Source organism: Camelina sativa, chromosome 18 (assembly GCF_000633955.1).
Source record: "Camelina sativa cultivar DH55 chromosome 18, Cs, whole genome shotgun sequence".
In the NCBI taxonomy this organism is placed as follows: Eukaryota; Viridiplantae; Streptophyta; class Magnoliopsida; order Brassicales; family Brassicaceae; genus Camelina; species Camelina sativa.
Genome location: NC_025702.1, coordinates 18,625,503 through 18,645,586, shown reverse-complemented (window position 1 = coordinate 18,645,586; position 20,084 = coordinate 18,625,503). Strand labels below are relative to the sequence as shown.

General features: G+C 38.3%; 4 protein-coding genes and 1 pseudogene across 11 annotated transcripts in view; all 5 read left to right on the top strand.

Moving 5' to 3' along the window:
* LOC104763646 lies at positions 20-2,621 on the top strand (annotated as a pseudogene).
* Positions 2,758-5,299, top strand: LOC104762477 (4-coumarate--CoA ligase-like 9). Its single transcript, XM_010485768.1, has 6 exons — positions 2,758-3,884; positions 4,015-4,204; positions 4,362-4,507; positions 4,586-4,653; positions 4,734-4,836; positions 4,981-5,299. The coding sequence occupies exons 1-6, from the start codon at positions 2,826-2,828 to the stop codon at positions 5,104-5,106; spliced, it is 1,692 nt and encodes a 563-aa protein (XP_010484070.1). The 5' UTR covers positions 2,758-2,825; the 3' UTR covers positions 5,107-5,299.
* LOC104762475 (cyclin-dependent kinase G1-like) lies at positions 8,274-11,302 on the top strand. 6 transcript variants are annotated; one of them, XR_002036576.1, is made up of 3 exons: positions 8,280-10,777; positions 10,898-10,949; positions 11,058-11,302. XR_002036576.1 is itself a non-coding variant. In XM_010485767.1 (2 exons), exon 2 carries the CDS (start codon positions 9,134-9,136, stop codon positions 10,556-10,558), a length of 1,425 nt encoding a protein of 474 aa, XP_010484069.1. In that variant the 5' UTR covers positions 8,274-8,443; positions 8,739-9,133; the 3' UTR covers positions 10,559-11,302. The 6 variants fall into 6 exon arrangements, 3 of the variants coding, with proteins under 3 accessions (XP_010484069.1, XP_010484067.1, XP_010484068.1); XM_010485767.1 differs by having other exon boundaries at positions 8,274-8,443; positions 8,739-11,302; XR_002036575.1 differs by having other exon boundaries at positions 10,898-11,302.
* LOC104762474 lies at positions 15,317-16,640 on the top strand. The gene has a single exon (XM_010485761.2). It carries the CDS (start codon positions 15,392-15,394, stop codon positions 16,301-16,303), a length of 912 nt encoding a protein of 303 aa, XP_010484063.1. The 5' UTR covers positions 15,317-15,391; the 3' UTR covers positions 16,304-16,640.
* LOC104762473 (transcription factor GTE10-like) overlaps positions 17,192-20,084 on the top strand; it is an 11,863-nt gene continuing 8,970 nt past the window's right edge. For 2 of the 3 annotated variants that reach the window (XM_010485759.2, XM_010485757.2), the window contains exons 1-5: positions 17,192-18,992; positions 19,083-19,131; positions 19,204-19,362; positions 19,760-19,830; positions 20,003-20,075. In XM_010485759.2, coding sequence (XP_010484061.1) covers positions 17,784-18,992; positions 19,083-19,131; positions 19,204-19,362; positions 19,760-19,830; positions 20,003-20,075 — 1,561 coding nt within the window. In that variant the 5' untranslated portion in view covers positions 17,192-17,783. The remainder of the gene's footprint in view (positions 18,993-19,082; positions 19,132-19,203; positions 19,363-19,759; positions 19,831-20,002; positions 20,076-20,084) is intronic. The other variant, XM_010485758.2, reaches the window with a different exon arrangement.

Here is a 20,084-nt window from a genome sequence, read left to right as displayed (position 1 = left end):
TGCACAGTGAGCTGCATCAATGGCGAAATCGATGAGAACTCTCAAAAACCCTTTCTTTACATCACATCCGCCATCTCCGTTCCTCCATTTCTCTCTCCTCTTCTTCACTCCCCCGAAGAAATCAAGTCCCCGATACCTAAACCACCATCACCAAACTCGGTGCCCACCTCCACAGTTCTTCCTTCTTCTCATCTCACTTTCTCTCGTTTTCTCGGGAATCTCGTTCCTCACAACATCTTCCTTAGACCATGCGTCGTCAACTTGCGTCTCTTCATCTTCCACTTCCTCTCTCAAATACTTCATCTCCGACGTCGACGACCACCATCAGATGTTGACTTCACTCGCCGTCTCCGGAGCTTCCGCATTAATTCCGTTACCGTCGAGAGGAGGACACTCCGGGAATATGACGAAGGAAGAGAGAGAGTTTTGGAAACAGCCCAATGGTGAAGGATACAAGCCTTGTTTGGATTTTAGTTTGGATTACAGGAAGAAATCGTTTAGGGTTTCTAAAGAGAAGAAACGATTCCTTGTTGTTGTTGTCTCTGGTGGACTTAATCAGCAACGGAATCAGATCGTTGATGCTGTTGTCATCGCTATGATTCTTGAAGCTGTTCTTGTTGTTCCTGTTTTGCAGGTGAATCGAGTTTGGGGAGACGAAAGGTAAAACAGAAAAGTTTTGATCTTTTTTTGTTTATTCGTGGGGTTTTTTGATTTGAGTTACTGATTCAATAGCTTTTGTTTTTTCTTCTCAGTGAGTTCTCAGATATATTCGATGTAGAGCATTTCAAGAAGACGCTGAGATCTGATGTGCGTATTGTTTCTTCTCTACCTTCAACGCATCTTATGTCTAGACAAACAATTGAGAATCAGATCCCTTGGGATGTTTCTCCGGTTTGGATCCGTGCTAAATACTTCAAACAGGTTTGATTCTGCTGCTGTTTAACTCACTTTTATGTTTTTCTCTGACTCTTGGATTTTGGATGTTAAACTAAATGTAGTTGAATGAGGAAGGGCTTTTGGTGTTGAAAGGCTTAGACTCAAGGCTTGCTAAGAATCTCCCTCCTGATCTTCAGAAACTTCGATGCAAGGTACAATTTTTTCCAAAACAGCCCTTTCTTATCAGTTTCCAAATGAGGAAAGTGATGGTTTGATTTGTTTCTTTTATAGGTTGCTTTCAATGCACTGAGATTCGCAGCACCGATTGAGGATCTCGGGAACAAGCTCGCGAGAAGAATGTGGATTGAAGGTCCATATATAGCTCTCCATGTAAGGCTAGAGAAAGATGTGTGGGTAAGAACTGGTTGTCTGACTGGTTTAGGCTCAGAATTCGATCGAATCATAGCAGAGACCCGAATGACTCAGCCTCGATACCTCACTGGTAGACTAAACATGACCTATACAGAGCGTAGACTTGCTGGTTTTTGTCCTCTCAATGCATATGAGATTGCAAGGTAACTTGAAAGGAAGAAACGGACATATAAAACTCTGACTGTTGACTACTTGTATATATTATGGTTTGATGGAAACTTAAAAGCTTGAGTCTTGTTTTTTTGGATGAAAGGTTATTGAAGGCCTTGGGAGCACCTAGGAATGCATCGATATATATTGCAGGAGGAGAGCCATTTGGTGGCTCAAGAGCATTAGAGCCACTCGCTAAAGNTCGGACATAAAACCCTGACTTTTGACAAATTGTATATAATATGGTTTGATGGGAACTTATAAGCTTGAGTCTTTTTTTTTGGTTGAAAGGTTATTGAAGGCCTTGGGAGCACCTAGGAACGCATCGATATATATTGCAGGAGGAGAGCCATTTGGTGGCGCAAGAGCATTAGAGCCGCTCTCTAAAGAGTTCTCTAATTTGGTGACAAAGGAAACATTAGCTCATAAAGGCGAGCTCTTGCCTTACACCAACAGATCCTCAGCATTAGCAGCTATTGACTACATTGTATCACTTAGCAGCGATGTTTTTCTTCCTTCCCATGGAGGAAACATGGCAAAAGCTATGCAGGTAACACACACAAGAAAGAAAAAAAAGTATATATCTTTGGAGATTATGGTTGATGGATTTGATTTTCTAAAGTTTTGTTAATATCTGTTCTTTTCTTACAGGGAAACAGAGCTTATGCAGGACACAGGAAGTTTATAATGCCTAATAAGAGAGCGATGCTTCCTTTGATGGAAAATTCTTCGGTTTCGGAATCTGAGTTCAGTCTTGTAATGAGGAAGCTTCACCGTAAAAGTCAAGGCCATCCTGAGTCACGGAGAGGAAGGAGAGATCGTGACGTGATAGCTTATCCCGTCCCGGAGTGTATGTGCCGCCATGGAAAACACAGGTCTGTTTTATAGGTTTCCTCGTTAAGTCAGGCTCGTCGCGCTTCTCAAGGCTTACTAGTAAGTAGTAACTGTCACAAAACATAGGTTAGGTCCGTTGGTTTCTTCGTCTAGCTCAGGTACCTTGCTCCTCAAGGCCACACCTGTCACAGAAATGTCCAGCTGCATCCACTCGTTGTTAGACACGTGTACATATAACTCTACAGTAGAACATACATAATTGAAAACTTCATTCATTCTTTCTTTTGTAAATAAAAGTGACTCGTGCGAACAATGATTAAACGAGACACGTGTAAACTACTACTTCATGGCTTATTTTGATGAACGTTTTTTGTATTTTTTTTCTTTAATAGTCAAATATGGTTGGTTGAATTATTGCCACGTAATACATGAGTTTATGGGGACTTCTCATAAAATTGAAAATATCGCTAATCGTATGAGAACGGCACATTCACCGCCGACGAAAAAATATTATCTCTGACAGCATTCGAAAAATGCAGACGGGAAAAAACGACGGCAGCCGTTCGATTGACCGGAGCTCCGGCTATGATAAACGGACAGGGATTTATCACAGCCTTCGTCCTTATCTTTCACTACCTCCTATAGATCAACCTCTCTCCACAACCGAATTCGTGCTTTCTCTCCTCCTTAAATCCTCACCACCAGCCACAGCCGGAAGAAACATTGAATCCCTAAGCTACCTAGTTAACTCAAGCTCTGGTGATAACCTCACTTACGGAGAGCTTCTTCGTGGAGTTCGTTCTCTCGCTGTATCTCTCCGGGAACGATTTCCTTCTCTTTCCTCTAGAGATGTCGCTTTTATCCTCTCTCCGCCTTCGTTGCACGTGCCGGTGCTTTACTTGGCTTTAATGTCGATCGGTGTCGTGATGTCACCGTCGAATTCAATTGGATCTGAGTTGGAGGTGAGTCATCAAGTCCAAGTCAGCAAGCCAGTGATTGCGTTCGCGACATCGCAGACGGTGGACAAGTTGCCTTCTTCTTCGTTCCCTCTCGGAATCGTTCTGATGGACTCTCCTGAGTTTCTCTCCTGGTTAAACCGGTCGGATTCTTCTTCCGTTAACCCGATTCAGGTTCGGGTCAACCAATCGGATCCTGCAGCAATCCTCTTTTCGTCCGGAACAACCGGACGAGTCAAAGGCGTTATGCTCACTCACCGTAACCTAATCGCCTCGACCGCCGTGTCTCACCAACGGGCTCTCCAAGATCCGGTTGATTACGATCGCGTTGGACTGTTCTCGCTTCCGCTCTTCCACGTGTTCGGGTTCATGATGATGGTTCGGGCCATCTCTCTTGGAGAGACATTGGTGCTTCTAGGCAGATTCAAGCTTGAGGCTATGTTAAAGGCGGTGGAGAAGTATAAGGTTACTGGTATACCTGTATCTCCGCCGTTGATTGTAACGTTGGTCAAATCGGATCTAACGAACAAGTACGATCTTCGGTCATTGCGTTCCCTTGGCTGCGGTGGTGCTCCCCTTGGTAAAGACGTTGCAGAGAGGTTCAACAAGAAATTCCCAGACGTTGAAATTGTACAGGTGACTAGTATTAAAGCTACATTCATGACTTTGCATATACGAATCGGATTTTTATGATTCTTGGAATCTAGTTTTGCCATCAAGATTTAATATGAGTTTTTAACTTTCTGGTTCCGGTGATGTCTCACAGGGTTATGGCTTGACAGAGAGCACGGGGCCAGTCGCATCTACGTTTGGACCTGAAGAGACGGTCAAATATGGCTCTGTTGGTCGCATCTCTGAGAATTTAGAAGCCAAAATTGTTGATCCATCTACAGGAGAAGCCTTGCCACCGGGAAAAAACGGTGAACTCTGGATCCGAGGACCAATCATCATGAAAGGTATACTGTATACATATGCAATAGTTGAGGAACATGCAATAGTCTAGTACTCATTCATGATTTCATGATTTTTGGAGTCTAATGTCTTCATCAAGATTTTGATCATTCTTGTGACTTTAAAGCTTGTTGGTTTACGTTGGGTGATTGATGGGCACAGGTTATGTGGGAAACGAGAAAGCGAGTGCGGAGACAGTAGATGAAGAAGGGTGGTTAAAGACTGGCGATCTCTGTTATTTTGATTCGGAAGGTTTTCTATATATTGTTGATAGGCTAAAGGAGCTAATCAAATACAAGGCTTATCAGGTGAAGTATACTAGTTAGAAGAAGAGAGTATCTGGAGTTGGAGTTTTAATATTAATCAAAAGCATCATCATCTTATAGGTTCCACCAGTAGAGTTGGAGCAGATTCTTCACTCGAATCCAGATGTGGTTGATGCTGCAGTTGTTCCGTGAGTCTTTTAAGACTTTTTCAAAATTGTAACTTGTTGAAATGTCTTTTCTGATACTGACATGTCATATCAATTCAAAGGTTCCCTGACGAGGATGCAGGAGAGATTCCAATGGCTTTCATAGTGAGAAAACCAGGAAGCAGTCTCAACGAGGCCCAAGTCATTGATTTCGTAGCTAAACAAGTAATGCGCTCATTGCTCTAGAATGTTGTTTGGTTATATTATATTTTCTTTATTCCGTAGTAGTATTGTTCTTCTTCTTGCTATATATGTAAAAAGAACAAAACACTTAGAGAGTTGATGTTCTTTGGTTTGCTTCTTGTGTAGGTTGCTCCGTACAAGAAGGTAAGACGAGTTGCTTTCATAAACGCAATCCCAAAAAATCCTGCTGGCAAGATTCTGCGTCGGGAGCTTACTAAAATCGCTGTGGAGGGTAATGCGTCTAAGCTTTGAGATAACCGGACCGGTTCAAATCTAATTGTATCGGTTCTTAGTGAATATGAGAACAACTTACTCAGACAAAATTCTCTATCGTTGTGTATTTTTGCTTCATTTCGAGTTCTTCTCAGAACCGAAAAAGGTTATGCCAGATCGATGACTCAGAAACTTGAAGTGATACAAATTTTAATATTTTATTTTATAACTATCAGTCTGCTAATTTTATTTTTTGGTAAGAAAAAGGGAAACAAACGTATCCCTTGCTAATTTTCTTGTTATCATAAATAAGCCCGAAACTTAATTTCCATTTTTATAAATGTTTACTCCCTATTTCTTCCATGAAGATACACTTAAAATAAAGTAATTAGTACCTTTTTAAAGGTGAAGACATTATATTTTTTTTCATTAGAGGTAAAAATGTTTCTGAAATAATTTTAATTGAAAAGATCTCTACATTTTGATTAGATACTAAAAGAAATTATTGGAATACAAAAATATAAAAACTAACTTAGTAAAACAAATATCTATATTTTAGTGAAATATTATAACGACATTATTGAGTGAATTATATTTTATATATTATGATTTTATTTGAAATAGATATTTTTATTTATGCTAAGAACTTTGAAAAAAGAATAATAAAGTAAAAGTTATATCCATAACTGTTAATACCAAGAAATCAGGTACAACTTCATGATACGACATAGACTGGAGTTAAAAGTAACTGGTCTTCAACCTGGAGGAGCATTGGGACAGGGTTACGGGAGGTTATTGTTCCTCGTCATAGTTGGGTTATTGGAGACAGAAGAACTATTAAATTTTGGACTGATAAATGGTTATCAAATAAGGCTTTAAAGGAGAGTTGTATTGATAACAATTTGTTCGGGGATGCAGAGTTATTGGCGAAAGACTTATGAATTGATGGAGTTGGCTGGGATATGTCTCGTATTGCGATTCATCTTCCAGAAGCGAAGAAGCTTGAGCTGTTATCAGTAGCTCTGGACAGGTTTACGGGTGCGAAGGATCGTCTGTCCTGGGGCTTTACTTCGACTGGTAAGTTCACTGTCCGGTCTGCCTATCACTTATTAACACGTAATGATGCTCCTAGGCCAAGTATGGCCGCTTTCTTTGGTCGAATATGGGGAGTTCAGGTGCCTGAGAGAGTTCGTACTTTTCTGTGGCTTGTGGGGAACCAGGCTTTTATGGTGAATGCTGAAAGATTCCGTAGGCATTTGTGTGATACTAACATTTGTATGGTTTGCAAGGGTGGAGTGGAGTCTATTCTCCATGTCGGGTGTATGGTTGCAGTTGGTTCCACCTGCTAAGCGGACTGTGTTTTTTACTCAGACATTGTTTGAATGGCTGTTTGATAATTTGAGTTTAAGTCGAGGAGTGGAAGCCTGTCCATGGTCTACTTTGTTTGCCATGACTGCTTGGTGGGGTTGGAAATGGAGGTGTGGTAACGTTTTTGGAGAACAAGGTAAGTGTAAGGATCGAGTAAGGTTTCTGAAGGACCTTGCGCAGGAAGTGGCCACAGTATATCGGTCCTCTGTGGAGGAAGACAGCCGGTAGAGCGAGTAGAACGGATGATAGCTTGGGTAGTGCCAGAAACGGGGTGGTTGAAAGTGAATACTGATGGTGCCTCTCATGGTAATCCGGTTCTCGCGACGGCAGGTGGAGTTTTGCGAAATGAGTTGGGAGAATGGAGGGGTGGTTTTGCGCTTAATATTGGGCGATGCTCTGCTCCTTTGGCTGAGTTATGGGGTACCTACTATGGGTTGTGCTTAGCATGGGAACATCAAGTGAGTCGTGTGGAATTGGAGATTGACTCAGAGATGGTGGTGAGTTTCTTGAAGACATGGATAAGTGAGTATCATCCGCTGTCTTTCATGGTACGGTTGTGCCATGGCTTTCTCTCAAGGGACTGGATAGTCCGTGTTTCACATGTTTATAGGGAAGCTAACTGTCTGGCGGATGGATTAGCTAACTATGCGTTTTCATTATCATTAGGTTTGCATACTTTTGAGTATGTCCCTGATATAGTTGAGTTTGTATTTCGAGAAGATCTTCTTGGGCACTCACGCTCTAGAAGAGTACGTTTGTAGTTTTTTAATTTCTCTTTAATAATACACGGGAGGCTTTGGTCGCCCGTTTCCTTACCAAAAAAAAGAAATCAGGTACAAGATTTTGTATCGCAATCGAATTTCTCTGTGTTTTCTTTTTCTTTTTGGGGTAATTAATTTCTTACTGATTCAGGGAGAAACAACATGCATGTCAACCAAGAGCTTTTCGTTTGCGCTGGGATTGGTACTCTTCTCTATTTTGCATGGTACCGCATTAGATTCACTCCAATAATCAGTCTTATCGCGTTCCAGCAGGAATCTTGGTTTGGGGTCTTAGGTCTATCAATCATACGAGACAAGCCGGACTCATACACCTGGCCTAATAAGATGATTTTACATCGTTTGTTTGTTTTAAATTGGATAGAATAAATTATTTGATTTATGTTGTTAGAAATTTGGAAACAACTTACCGATTGAAATAGATAGACAAAGTTTACCGATTGAATTTTTTTCCCAAATTCCAAAGTTGAAAAGTAAATATGAAACAATATAACCTCAAATGTGAATTCATATTTTTAGTTTAATACCCTCACTAAATTCTATAGGTAGTTTTTCTATTTACACAAATACTTAGAACTATTTATGTGGTTTATGGGCAACAAAACCAAAACATAATACATAATATATACAATTTTGAACTACTCAAATATAATATTTCTTCTTTAAAGTTGGTAATTAATAATCCTTGAAATCTCAAATTTGACTTACAATTTATTGCACATTCTTAGCAATTGCCAAAAAAATAAGTAAGTAAATGAGAGAATTAAAAAGTAAATGAAAAATTGGTATTAAAGTTTTTTTTTTGTTACAAACTTAAACTATACAAGATTTAATTATAATATAATAGTAGTATTAACATGAATGGACTAATAAATAGCATCGTCAATTGTCACTGTTAAACAAATATTGAATGAATCGAACGGTTGTGTTAACCGACTTTGGATTCATAGATGAGAGATCCAACGATGTAAAAGTCGTAGCTCATGTTATTTTAGTACACTCGCAAACATTATATAATTTGTAGGGAATTAAAAGAAAAAGGAAATTATTGGAGCCGCCGACCTTTGGGGCTTTTTATAACTAAAAAGGTTAAACTACAGAGAGAGACAAAATTAAAAAACGCGTCTTTGCATCTCCGAGAAAAAGCTTGACGATATTGCCTCGCGATCTCATCGGGCTCGTAGATCCATCTACTCAATCCCGTCACCCGTTTTCTAATTCGCCGTCCGGTAAGACCTTCCGGTACTTGTGAATCGGAGAAGAGAAAAGGGGGAAATTATTATCGCGTTTCCTGGGAATTGAGTTTCTAGGGTTTCGTTTTTTTTTTGTTTCCATCGGTCGTGATTTTGATTTCGTTGAAAAAAAGTAATTAAACAGCTATCGAATCTGCTTAATCGTGATTTGATTTCTGGGGTTTCGTTAATTGGGTTATTTCTAAGGTTTTGTGTGTTCTTTGTCATCCTTTTTTGTTATTTCTATATACGATTCAATTTTTCTCATTGGGAAGAAATACGATGGCGGCAGGGGGAGTTGATGTCTCTAGAAGCTCTGTTGCTGCCAAAAAAGACTACGAATTTTATAGGAATGGTTCTCGTGATTTATATGTTCGACAGAGTGGTGGTAGAGATGCTGAGAGGCGTCATGTCAAACGGCCTAACGACCATTATGTCGGGAGGAATGATGGGCGTCATCGATCGCGGTTGGCTTATGAGAAAGGGCAAGTTCGAGAGGAACCGGAGGTTCAGAGACCTCTTGAGAAAAAGAGGAAGTTTTCACCTATTCTGTGGAACAAAGCTCCGTCTTGTGAGAAGACCAAGTCCCCGTTCCCTGTTCCAACTGCAAATTTGATATCCAATCAGGGTGTTGATGTAGCTGCTACTGGAAAGACTTCTTCTTTAAAGGATCAAGTCAGTGTTGTGATGTCACCGGAGCCTGGTTATGTGTCACCTGTACAGCCGTTAGAAGCCCGGTTGTCTGAGAAGAATCCTGTTGATGATTTGGAGGAGGGTCAGTTGGAGGAAGATCAGGTGATGCAGGAATCTGTAAAAGAGGGTTTCTTGGAGGAAGAACAAGTGATGCATGAACAACCTATGAAATCTAGGTGGGGGTCCCCTAAGGAGGAGTTGGTTTCTCATGCTGATAATATTTACAGGACAAGCAGATGGAATAGGAGCAGTTTGACTCCGGAGTGCGGGGAAGTAATGGTGTCTGAAGAACATCATTCATCTGGATCTGGTAGTGGATATCACAGCGTAGAGAAGCTTAGCGCGGATGAGTATTCTGATCGCGAGTGTTGTAGTTCTGATCATGTTGAGGTAGAAAATGAAGCTCCAGCTTCTTTAGATCAGGAAGGGATGAACATGATGCTTGGGAGCAGGTCTGTGAATAACGTTCAGAAGCTTAACAAGATAAACGAAGGAACGTATGGAATTGTTTACAGAGCAAGGGATGAGAAAACAAAGGAGATTGTGGCACTTAAAAAGATCAAGATGAAGGAAGATCGGTTCGAAGAAGAGTATGGGTTCCCTTTGACATCGTTGAGGGAAATTAACATACTTTTGTCATGCAATCACCCTTCAATTGTGAACGTGAGGGAGGTTGTGGTTGGAGGAAAAAATGATAATGATGTTTATATGGTCATGGAACACTTAGAACACGACTTGAGGGGCGTAATGGATACAAAGAAGGAACCTTTTAGCACTAGCGAGGTCAAGTGCTTGATGATGCAGCTGTTGGAAGGTTTGAGTTACCTCCACACGAATTGGATTATCCACAGGGATCTGAAGCCATCTAATCTCCTGATGAACAATAGTGGGGAGTTAAAAATATGTGATTTTGGGATGGCGCGCCAATATGGAAGCCCTATCAAGCCGTACACCCAGATGGTTATTACTCAGTGGTACAGGCCACCTGAACTTCTTCTAGGAGCAAAAGAGTACTCTACAGCAGTTGATATGTGGTCAGTTGGTTGCATTATGGCTGAACTGTTGTCTCAAAAGCCTTTGTTCCCGGGCAAGAGTGAACTTGATCAGCTTCAAAAGATCTTTTCAGTCCTTGGAACACCAAACGAGGCAAACTGGCCTGGATTCTCATCGTTTCCAAATGCTAAAGCCAAGTTTCCTTCACAACCGTACAATATGTTGCGTAAGAAGTTTCCAGCTATTTCATTTGTAGGTGGTCAAATTCTTTCTGAACGTGGATTTGATTTGCTGAGCAGTCTTTTAACTTTGGACCCTGAGAAACGTCTAACAGTGGAAGAGGCTCGTAACCATGGTTGGTTCCACGAAGTCCCTCTCCCAAAATCGAAAGATTTCATGCCGACATATCCTCCAAAGCGGTGCTGAGGGAAACTATTATTATTTGGAGGAGAGGATGTCAACATGGGCGGCACACAGGGAAGTCGACTGGTCTTATTTTGGTTTATTTTCTTTTTTTCATACTCCAAAAAGAATTGTTTCATCTATTTCTTTAACTCTGTGATTTGCCTTGTTGCCTGGAGATTCAGGACATACTACTGTACGATTTATACGGATTCATGTGTAAATATGAGTGTTCCGTGAAAGGTGTGTTTCTCTCTTTTCGTTTAGAACCCTAATGGGATGAGTTATTGTTATGAAAAGCAGCTTGGTTATGATTTATGTCCTCATATTTCTTTGTGCATTGTTTTTGTTTTTATTCACGAGGTAAATGCAAAGAGTTTTTTCACAAACGTGGAAAAGGAAGTTGTTGACATCAGTAAGTTTATTTTGGTTACTTTTATTTACTACGCTCTATTTAAAAAGCTAGTTTGTTTGTCTGTTCGATGTCGCTTTGTCTTTGAGTTCGTGTTTGGTCTGTTGGCAGAGAGAAGAAGATAATTCCTAGTGCACATGCGTTAACATATGAATGGTTTTGGGATATCAGCTTTTGAACGATGCTCGAGTCAAATAAAAATTAAAAAATGTCCTCAACGCTAAAACCCTTTTTCCTCCTTTCTTGTTAACTTTTTTTTTTGTAAACAACCAAGTTAATCGATTCAATGACGAATAAAGGACAGTTTCAGTCATCTTTGTTACTTAATACCATGAAAATAAAGGACAGTTTCACAACAGTGATTGATCATTATGAGAAAAGCTTCTTTTGTCTTGGTGTCTGCTCCCAGTTTCTGATCGTTACCAATATGTAATTATGCAGTTTCAGCTATCTGTTACCCTGTCACAAAGCCTCATTCAAGTGAGATAACTAATTGTAAAAAGAACCTAATATCATTATCTTGGAGTATTTGTTTTAAATTTTAATGTTAATGTGTGATGGTCGATTGAAGGAGAACATAGAAATAAAATAGAATGATTGCCACATCATCTGATTTCTCTTGATAAATATCAACTTACACAGAATTATAGAAAGCAAGAATGATACTGCTAATGGAGTAATAATTATTCAGAATTTCAGATATAGGATAAAATAAAGTAAAGAGTGCTTTAGTCATGGGTCCTCCTTTCCATAACTGTACAAGTGTCCAGACAAAATGACCAGTTTCAACGCCCATATCGAGACATCACACATTAGCTTTTTAACTTTTTTACTGACTCTGACACCATCAGATCCACACGTGGCGACAATTCATTTAGCCACTTTCCCCAATTAGGGTTCTTGATCGTGGTTTTGAGGTGATTCGGACAACCTTTTTACTTGTGTTTTCGAGCGTCTCTACTTTTAGTATTTTCATATCTTTCTTGCGCTCTGTCAGATTTTCATTCGCTGAACATGACCAAATTCATTGCTTATTTTTTATAATATATATAGTACTTTGGTCTTACTTTTTTATTTTATATAAAATTATATACTAGCCAAATTATATGGTGAGCATTTTAATTCGGAGGTTTTTTGAACCAAACAAAATTAAGGTTTATATATTTTTCTTCAATACTAATATTTAATATTGAATTTATCAGCAAACGATGTTTTTTCATTGGTTACTTCATATCAAACATATGCCAACATATTGTCCGCAATTTTTTTTCTTTTGTCTTTTGTGCCAATTTTTGCAAGTTACTTTTTTTTTTTTCTAAAAAACACTCCGTATATTATTAACAGATACTATGTTCTATTACAAAAGGTAAAAACCAATAATACCAACAAGAGTTCTACGATATCGAAAAAAGGAGCTTACATATGTACACGTTATATATAGTAAAAAAAAACCGTTAAATTAATTATTAATATTTATTCTTATTTTGAATGAATGAATAGTCGAATTTTAATATCATTTTGAGATTAATTATGGCTTTTGTTCAAATAATTATAGTATTAGTTTAGTTCTTAACGGATAAGATTGCTTTGTCCCCATCTGCATATTAAATCGTTGGATGAATCATACTTTTTATAATAATCAAAATTTATTATTTAATGAACACGGCACAGCATGTTAATTTGCCAGTTCCGTCAACTATTATCGCATATGATAAAATTGTAGATAAATATTAATTTCAGTTACTTTGTTTAATTCTTAAAATATACCACCTAAATTTCACTGGGAAATTAGTGTTCTTAATTAGATCAATAAACTAGTCATCAGAGGATTTCTTGAGAAACAAAATATTGCAAGAATAAATAAACTATGTAAAATGCATGACTTCCAAAGGAATTGGTTGAAAAAAGTTAATTTTCGATGGTGGTAACTGGTAAGGTGGTTTATGTGAAACTGTTGGCTAGCATCATTATATAATCAATTAGCTACATGAATAGAATCAGCAGATGAGAACTGAGGGTGAGAGCCAATGATTATGTGACCAATGTTTTAATTAATTAATTTAGTATATACGTAATTACGTATGTATCAGTGTCTTTTAAGCCATATATAATTGACCTCATCCAACCCTTAAAGATTGTATATGTGTGCATCATATCCTTCTTTTTTTAGAAAGTATAAAATGTTTTTTTTTATAATTGCATTTACTACCTATCTATAGGGACGTAAAGTGGAACCACTAGCTCAAATCATCTATACTCAAGTGTAATTAAGAATTGAACTGTATGTTTAATATTTCCTTTTTACTACTCAATCGAGGGACAACCGGACACGAAACGACCATATATGGCTTCCCTAGTTAATTTCATTTTTGGATTTATAAATGTGTGCTCATTGTTAAAAGTATTTATAATAATGAGAAAATGAAAGATGAGATCGGATGTTAAAGAATCAAACCTAACTCCCAAGTCTCAACATCAGTCATCAGTTTCGTCCCACTTTCACGTTGGAAAATTCTAGGATAGACTATTTATTAAGCCTGGTTAATTAACTAATGAGGTGTTTGGATTAATTATAGTCAATTGGTAAGCTAATTACATGTCTCTACGTGTCCTCTTCCGTGTTACCATGCAAAGTACAACGCAACACAAACCCCATCAGATATTTCTTGATGCCATCGCTCCTGGGAACTCCCTACCGAATCTACTTTAATCTTTTGTTTATTTTTATAACATTTTCACTCTTTTGTCCATAATTTTTCCCAATGGGGTATGGGGATAGAACCACCACGATGTATTTAGTCTGTTTGCTAATATTCCAATATTACAATTACCACTACTACCAAATTACTCCTAATGTTTTTGTTTTCTAGACTTGAACGTAGACCCTAATTAGAAAGAAGAAACATATTTTTTTTCACACTTTCACCAAAGATCATCACAAAATGTATATATTACAATTATTACTAATTTTTTATAAAGTGATTAAAGAATTGAATGAATTTATGGAGTTTGCACAAATATATATGTTCCATGTGTCCATTCCTGAGTAGTAAATGTTTAATGTATTATAAGTTGTTAGTTTTTTATAAGAATAAAAGAAACATTGCATATTTCATGTATTTATACGCCGTTCAATGTTCTTCTTTTCCTGAAAAGAGGTGACCTAACTCCATTGGCACAAAATTCGTCTTTAGACATGAGATCATCGATCTTGTCCCCTTAATCAAGATTTGAGATCTAGAGTCGCGATCACCTTTAGTTAATTAAGATTCCACTAAATTAAATTCAGAATTGGTCAATGATAATGTATGAGTGAACCCTCATCTCTTGGACCATGCCTAACTTTACCTTTCTTTTCTTCCTATCATCGATATACTATATTTTAACCTAATTTTTTGGCATTTATTCATGATTGAAAGTTTGAAACCACATACGACTTTTAGTTTTTCTTTTTAACCTAAAACTACATGTTGGAACGTCGAAAATTCGGAAACAGTCAGTAAAATGTTAGCTATTATTTTTTTTTCTTTAATAAATTCTGAGCATATTAGGATATATATCAATAATTTCATATAATGTTTATATATATATATATATATATATATATTCTTATGAGTTTCTTTCTGGTTGCTATTGTGTACAAAAACATTATAACCAGAATCCACATGCACATCATGAAAATATGTTCAAACATTGGTTTCTTTTCCTTTTGACAATGTCATTTACTATTTATAAAATTAAACTCTAGAAATTTTATATTTACAATGCGAATCCGTAACCTAATATATAACATACTTTTTAATTTAAACAATTTATGAACAAAATATCTGTTTTTTTCTAGGCCAAACAAATCAGTTCGATCGAGTACGAAAGTATATAGTAAACACAAGGCCACAAGGGTCATAGTGATAATTAACGTAAATCATCAGCTACTAATATAATACTTTTAAGCGCAGATTCTGAGTTCAATACGACAATACCCTTCCTTGTATAGACCTAATTAATCATAAAAATCTCGAATCCGATTTGGTGCTAACATTATATTATCTTCACGCGAATTAAAAAAATCGAAGATCAAGAAAACGGTAGGCTTAGAATGGCCAGTCTGACAAATCAAATATGGAACTTCTTCATTTTAAATAAATACTAGCCTAATAATTAAATACAATGTAAAAAAAAAGAATATTATATATCAATGATCTCACGCCATTTTTGAATAATACGTAACTTTCATGTCTTTAAATAGAAGAAAAAGAAGACCATGTGCAAGTGCAACGGTGATAAGCGTATTCTAGACAGAGACACGCGTATCAACCAAACACTTGTCACCCTCACAGTCCCTATATAAACCCTTCTCACCTCTCTTCAGTCTTCAGTATTCTCCAAAAGCTCACATTAAAACCTAAATTAATCATTTCTTATAAGAGAAAGATATATAGAGAGAGATGGACGGTAGAGGAGGTTGTTGCATAGCCAGATATGGCGGTTACGGTGGTCGTTACGGTCTCTCCAAAGCTGATCGAATCATGCTTCGGTTTCGTCCCATTGCTCCTAAACCGGCCGGCGACGGAGGAAGTCTCTCTCCCATCACCACCAAGCATGGATCCACCGCAACTACCAGCGGCGGAAGCTCCGATGTTTCTGGTAAATCTGGGAGAGGGAAGAGGAAGTATCGGAAAGAGAGTTCCGCCGGTAACTCCCGGAGGTGCAATAAGAAAAAGAGAGATCTCGGCGCAGACGCTGCTACTACTACGGCGGTTACGTTGTCTCTTTTACCAGAGACGCCTGAGATACGTGTTTTTCCGGATCTGAATGCTTTCCCGGTGGAGAATAAGCAGAAGCGAAACGGTCCATTGTGGCTGAGTTTCAACGGCTGTAGTGAGGTGTTAGCTCCGTACAAGACGGCGGAGATATCGCGAAGGACGGTGGTTGTTTCGTCGTGTGTGACGGTTGAGCGTGTGACTGACGCTTGGATCGACGGTTATGGATTAGGGAAGACAGATGATGAGAGGAAGATGAATCTTGTGAAAGACACGTGTCCTGGTTTTACATCGGACGGTTTAGGGAGAGTCACGTGGACCAATGAGGCGTACAGGAAGATGGCTAGAGAAGATATTAATATTCCGATGGAGGAAACTGGTGTACCGGAGATTAATCACGATTTTCACGTGATCGTACGGTTGGTGATGAAGGAGAGACCGATGCTAACGTACCCGGCGTTCACATGCAGAGTGAGATTACAGTACACGTGTCAAGATCGAGAAAGAGGATCCGTCACGGTGCCTTGTGACGTTTGGAGAATGGACGGCGGAGGTTTTGCGTGGAGGCTTGACGTTACGGCAGCTCTGTGCCTGTGACGACGTTCTTTCGATACCCGCCGTTGGATATTCACATTAATTGTGAAAATTGATGAACGGTCCCGATCGTATTATATACATGGCCTTCGTAGAACTAAAAATAGCAAGTGCTAGTGAGCTTTGGTTTTATTTAATTTTCACCTTGAACATATGTTTCTGTTTTTTTTTTTTTTTAAATTTTGTTTCCTTTGGTTAGGATTATTGTTTATAAAATGCTCTTTTGTTTTCTCTCTTGAGTTATGAAATGATAATCTGAAGTTTAAGTTTTAAAGTTAAAACTTAAAGAAAGTTGTAATGAAGTATATATGTAAGCCTTTTTATAGGTTTTGTTTTCATTTTCCACATTATTCGTTTTCATACATTATTATGTTAAACACGACATTATATGACAATTATAGTATTTCACTAATGGGCAGGCTTATTGTATTCATTAATGGGCCTTGAGAAATATTGTAAGGGCCTCAAACTCAAAAAAGATTCACTGGCACGTGTTATTCAAACGCCTTTTTATAAGGCGCGTTAAGTGGATAAAATAGTCAAAATGGTAGAGACAATGTCGGTCGGTAGCCGCGTCTATTTCACGCGCTAAGTAACACGTGTCTTTTTAATTACCACTTTGCAATATGGAAAATTTAAGATATCTTTCTCAAATAAATTAGAGATCCAGGATTTACTAGATTGCGCTCGTACACCTCACAGCCGTTAGATCTTAATACCGACGGTAGAAAACGAACGGTTATTTTCAGCCGTTTAGATTTTGGTTGGCTGTGTAATGAATGGCTTAGATTAGGTTAAAGGCGGCGGGCTGATCATCTCTTGAGATCTATAAGTAGAGAAGCAAATTGGTTCGTTATTCTCCGTAAGTCTCTCTCTCTCCTCTCACCTCTCACCTCTCACCTCTCACCTCTTTCGTTATTTCGAATTTGTCTTTTTTTTTTTTTTTTGTTTTTTGTTTGGGGCATTGGAAGCAATATATCGCGAAGCTCTCGATCTAGGGTTTTCCAAATCGATTTTGGTAGTTTTTTTTTTTCTTCCTCTCTACTCAGTCGAGGGTTTTTCTAGGGTTTCGATTTAGCTTTCTTCCCCCCAATTGCCGTTGAGGAAGATATCTCTCACTCGGTGATTTTGAATTTGATTTTTGATCTGAGGGAGAGAAGGAAGGAAACTTAGACCAATTTGCGAATTTGATTTTGGTAAGTATACGTTGTGCAATTCATACGAATACCATCATCGGGTTGATTTGGTAATCGCATCTTTGTGATTCTTTTATTCGGCGAATTGTGGTATTGGCTCGATAGCAAGGAGGGTTGATTGGTTACTGCAAATTTCATTGAACCTCGCCAAAGGGGTTACCAATAGATTCATTGTTGAAGCAGAAGCAAGAAAAGCATACTTTGCTTGATTTTTTTTTTTTTGAAGTTAGTTCTGTATTCTCTAATTCGAGTCTTTAAAATCCTGAAATTTGAATGGCTTATAGTGAATGATGGGTAAAGCACGGAAACACCCTAGAGTTAAATCATCGGGATTTGTTCCTGATTACTTGCAAACGGCGGTTGAGCCTGATGACTTTGCTTACTCAGGCAGAATCGATTCTCAGATGAAACATTTAGAGGAGACTCCTCCATTGAAAAGGAGACGTTTTGGTTTGAATGGAGATAGCTATGGTGTTCCTAAAGAGGTTTTCTCTTTGGCCAACTTGTCGAGGTCTGAGAGAAAGAATTTAGTTCACAAGTTGAAGATGGAGCTTCAACAGGTCAGGGACCTTAGTAAGAAGATTGCATGTTTCAGTTCAGACACTGTGCTTTTGTCACCATACAACGATATTCAAAGCTGCAGTGATGGCCCTAGGAGGATGCCACCTGAAAACTTTGCTACATTTCCTGGGTCACAGGGGAAAAAGCGTCCTGCTGTGCGCATTGACAAGCAGCGGACTAAGAAAGGACCATCTCGATTGGATGTCCCAACAAATTCTACCCTTGCTTCAGTGATGAAGGAGTGTGAAACGTTACTCAATCGTTTGTGGTCACATAAGTTGGGGTGGGCGTTTCGTACTCCAGTTGATCCAGTTATGTTGAATATTCCAGACTATTTTACTGTGATTAAGCATCCAATGGATCTTGGAACGATCCGGAGCAGGCTGCGTAAAGGTGAATATTCTAGTCCTCTGGACTTCGCAGCAGATGTGCGTCTTACATTTTCAAATTCTATAGCTTACAATCCACCAGGGAATCAGTATCATGCTATGGCTCAAGGTATCAGTAAATATTTTGAATCGGGATGGAAAAGTATAGAGAAAAAAATACCTGTGACAAAACCACCAGTCGTTCCAGTAACCAGTTCTGCTTCTCTAGACTCTGAAATCCCTTTTGAAGTTGTACCATTGAGAAAGAAAGCAGCTACAATGAACGAGAACAAGCAGAGGGTGGCACCTGCTAAGTTGGTCATGACAGATGATGAGAAGAAAAAAATAAGCCAAGATTTGGTGGCATTAGAAGAAGATTTCCCTCAAAACATTGTTGATCTCCTGAGAGAGCAAAGTGGCAATGATGGTCAATCTGGAGAAGTTGAGATTGAGATTGATATAGAATCGCTTTCTGATGAAACCTTGTTCAAGGTTCGAAAACTCCTGGATGACTATTTAAGCGAGAAAAAGAAATCGTTGGAAAAGAGTGAACCTTGTGAGATAGAGGTAAATAATCTCTCTGATTATTTTTACTAATTGTTTGTGAGCTCTAGTAAATCTTGACATTTGACTTTTGGTTTAATTTCTCTGTTACAGATCGTTCATGACTCTGGATTCAGTAATTCCCCTCTGCAGCCTAGTAAAGGTAAATTTTTGCCTTTTAATTCGATTTCAAAAATGGTTTCCTTCAGTAATCTGATGCATTCCTTTATCACAGGTGATCTGCAAATTGACGAGGATGTTGACATAGTTGGTGGGAATGACCCCTCTGTTTCAAGCCATCCTCCTCCTAAGATAGAAAAAGATGCTGCATGTAGAAATAATGAAAGCAGCAGTTCGAGTAGCTCTAGTAGTGAATCAGGCTCTTCATCAAGTGGTTCGTGTTTATGCGAGCCTTCTTCTAATTCCTTAGCATAATCATTTTTTCTCCTTAAATAGTGCACTGATTTGTACAGTATGTAAGAATAGCTAAGATTGGAAATAAAGTAACTTTTCTGTTCGAATGATTAGTAGTGGACTCCTGAGTCTTGTTTTGTAATTTGAGCCTGTGTCCCATCCCGTATTATCTGTTTGATACTTTTTCTCTGCTCTACTAATTGTGGTCATCCTCTTGCTATAGAGGATAGTTTAGTTAGTTTCTGTGGTTTATCGTTTATGACGAAGAAATTAAGTTCTTACTGTGGTTTTGCAAAACTGTAGAATCGATTCCTTTGCTTATTTTTCCCCCTTAGGAAGAACTTTTTATACTGATGTTTTCTGTGATTATCTTTCAGATTCTGGATCTAGTAGTTCCTCTGGGAGTGAAACAGATTCTAATAAAGCTTCAAAACCTACAAGTAGAGAGGTATATTTAATGGTGGAATAAATTATGTTATAGAGTCACTGTGTTGGTTATTGCTCTAATTTTTCTCTGCAAGATTTTTAATTTACCCTCAGCAAGATTTCCATGAACTATTTGCAATCATATAAGTGAAATTTACTACAGAAGAATAAGTATAGTCTCCTCTTTAATTTAGGATAAAAAGGAACCAGGAGTTGGTATAAACAGAAAGGAGGACAATTGCAACAGTGAGAAGATAGTTGTAAATGGTTAGTTTC

Coding starts and splice junctions, on each gene's coding strand:
- LOC104762475 (XM_010485765.2), top strand. CDS start 8,729: ATGGCGGCAGGGGGAGTTGATGTCTCTAGAAGCTCTGTTGCTGCCAAA. Junction 10,359..10,466: donor ACAACCGTACAATATGTTGC/GTAAGAAGTTTC, acceptor AACGTCTAACAG/TGGAAGAGGCTCGTAACCAT.
- LOC104762477 (XM_010485768.1), top strand. CDS start 2,826: ATGCAGACGGGAAAAAACGACGGCAGCCGTTCGATTGACCGGAGCTCC. Junction 3,885..4,014: donor CAGACGTTGAAATTGTACAG/GTGACTAGTATT, acceptor GATGTCTCACAG/GGTTATGGCTTGACAGAGAG. Junction 4,654..4,733: donor GTTGATGCTGCAGTTGTTCC/GTGAGTCTTTTA, acceptor ATCAATTCAAAG/GTTCCCTGACGAGGATGCAG.
- LOC104762474 (XM_010485761.2), top strand. CDS start 15,392: ATGGACGGTAGAGGAGGTTGTTGCATAGCCAGATATGGCGGTTACGGT.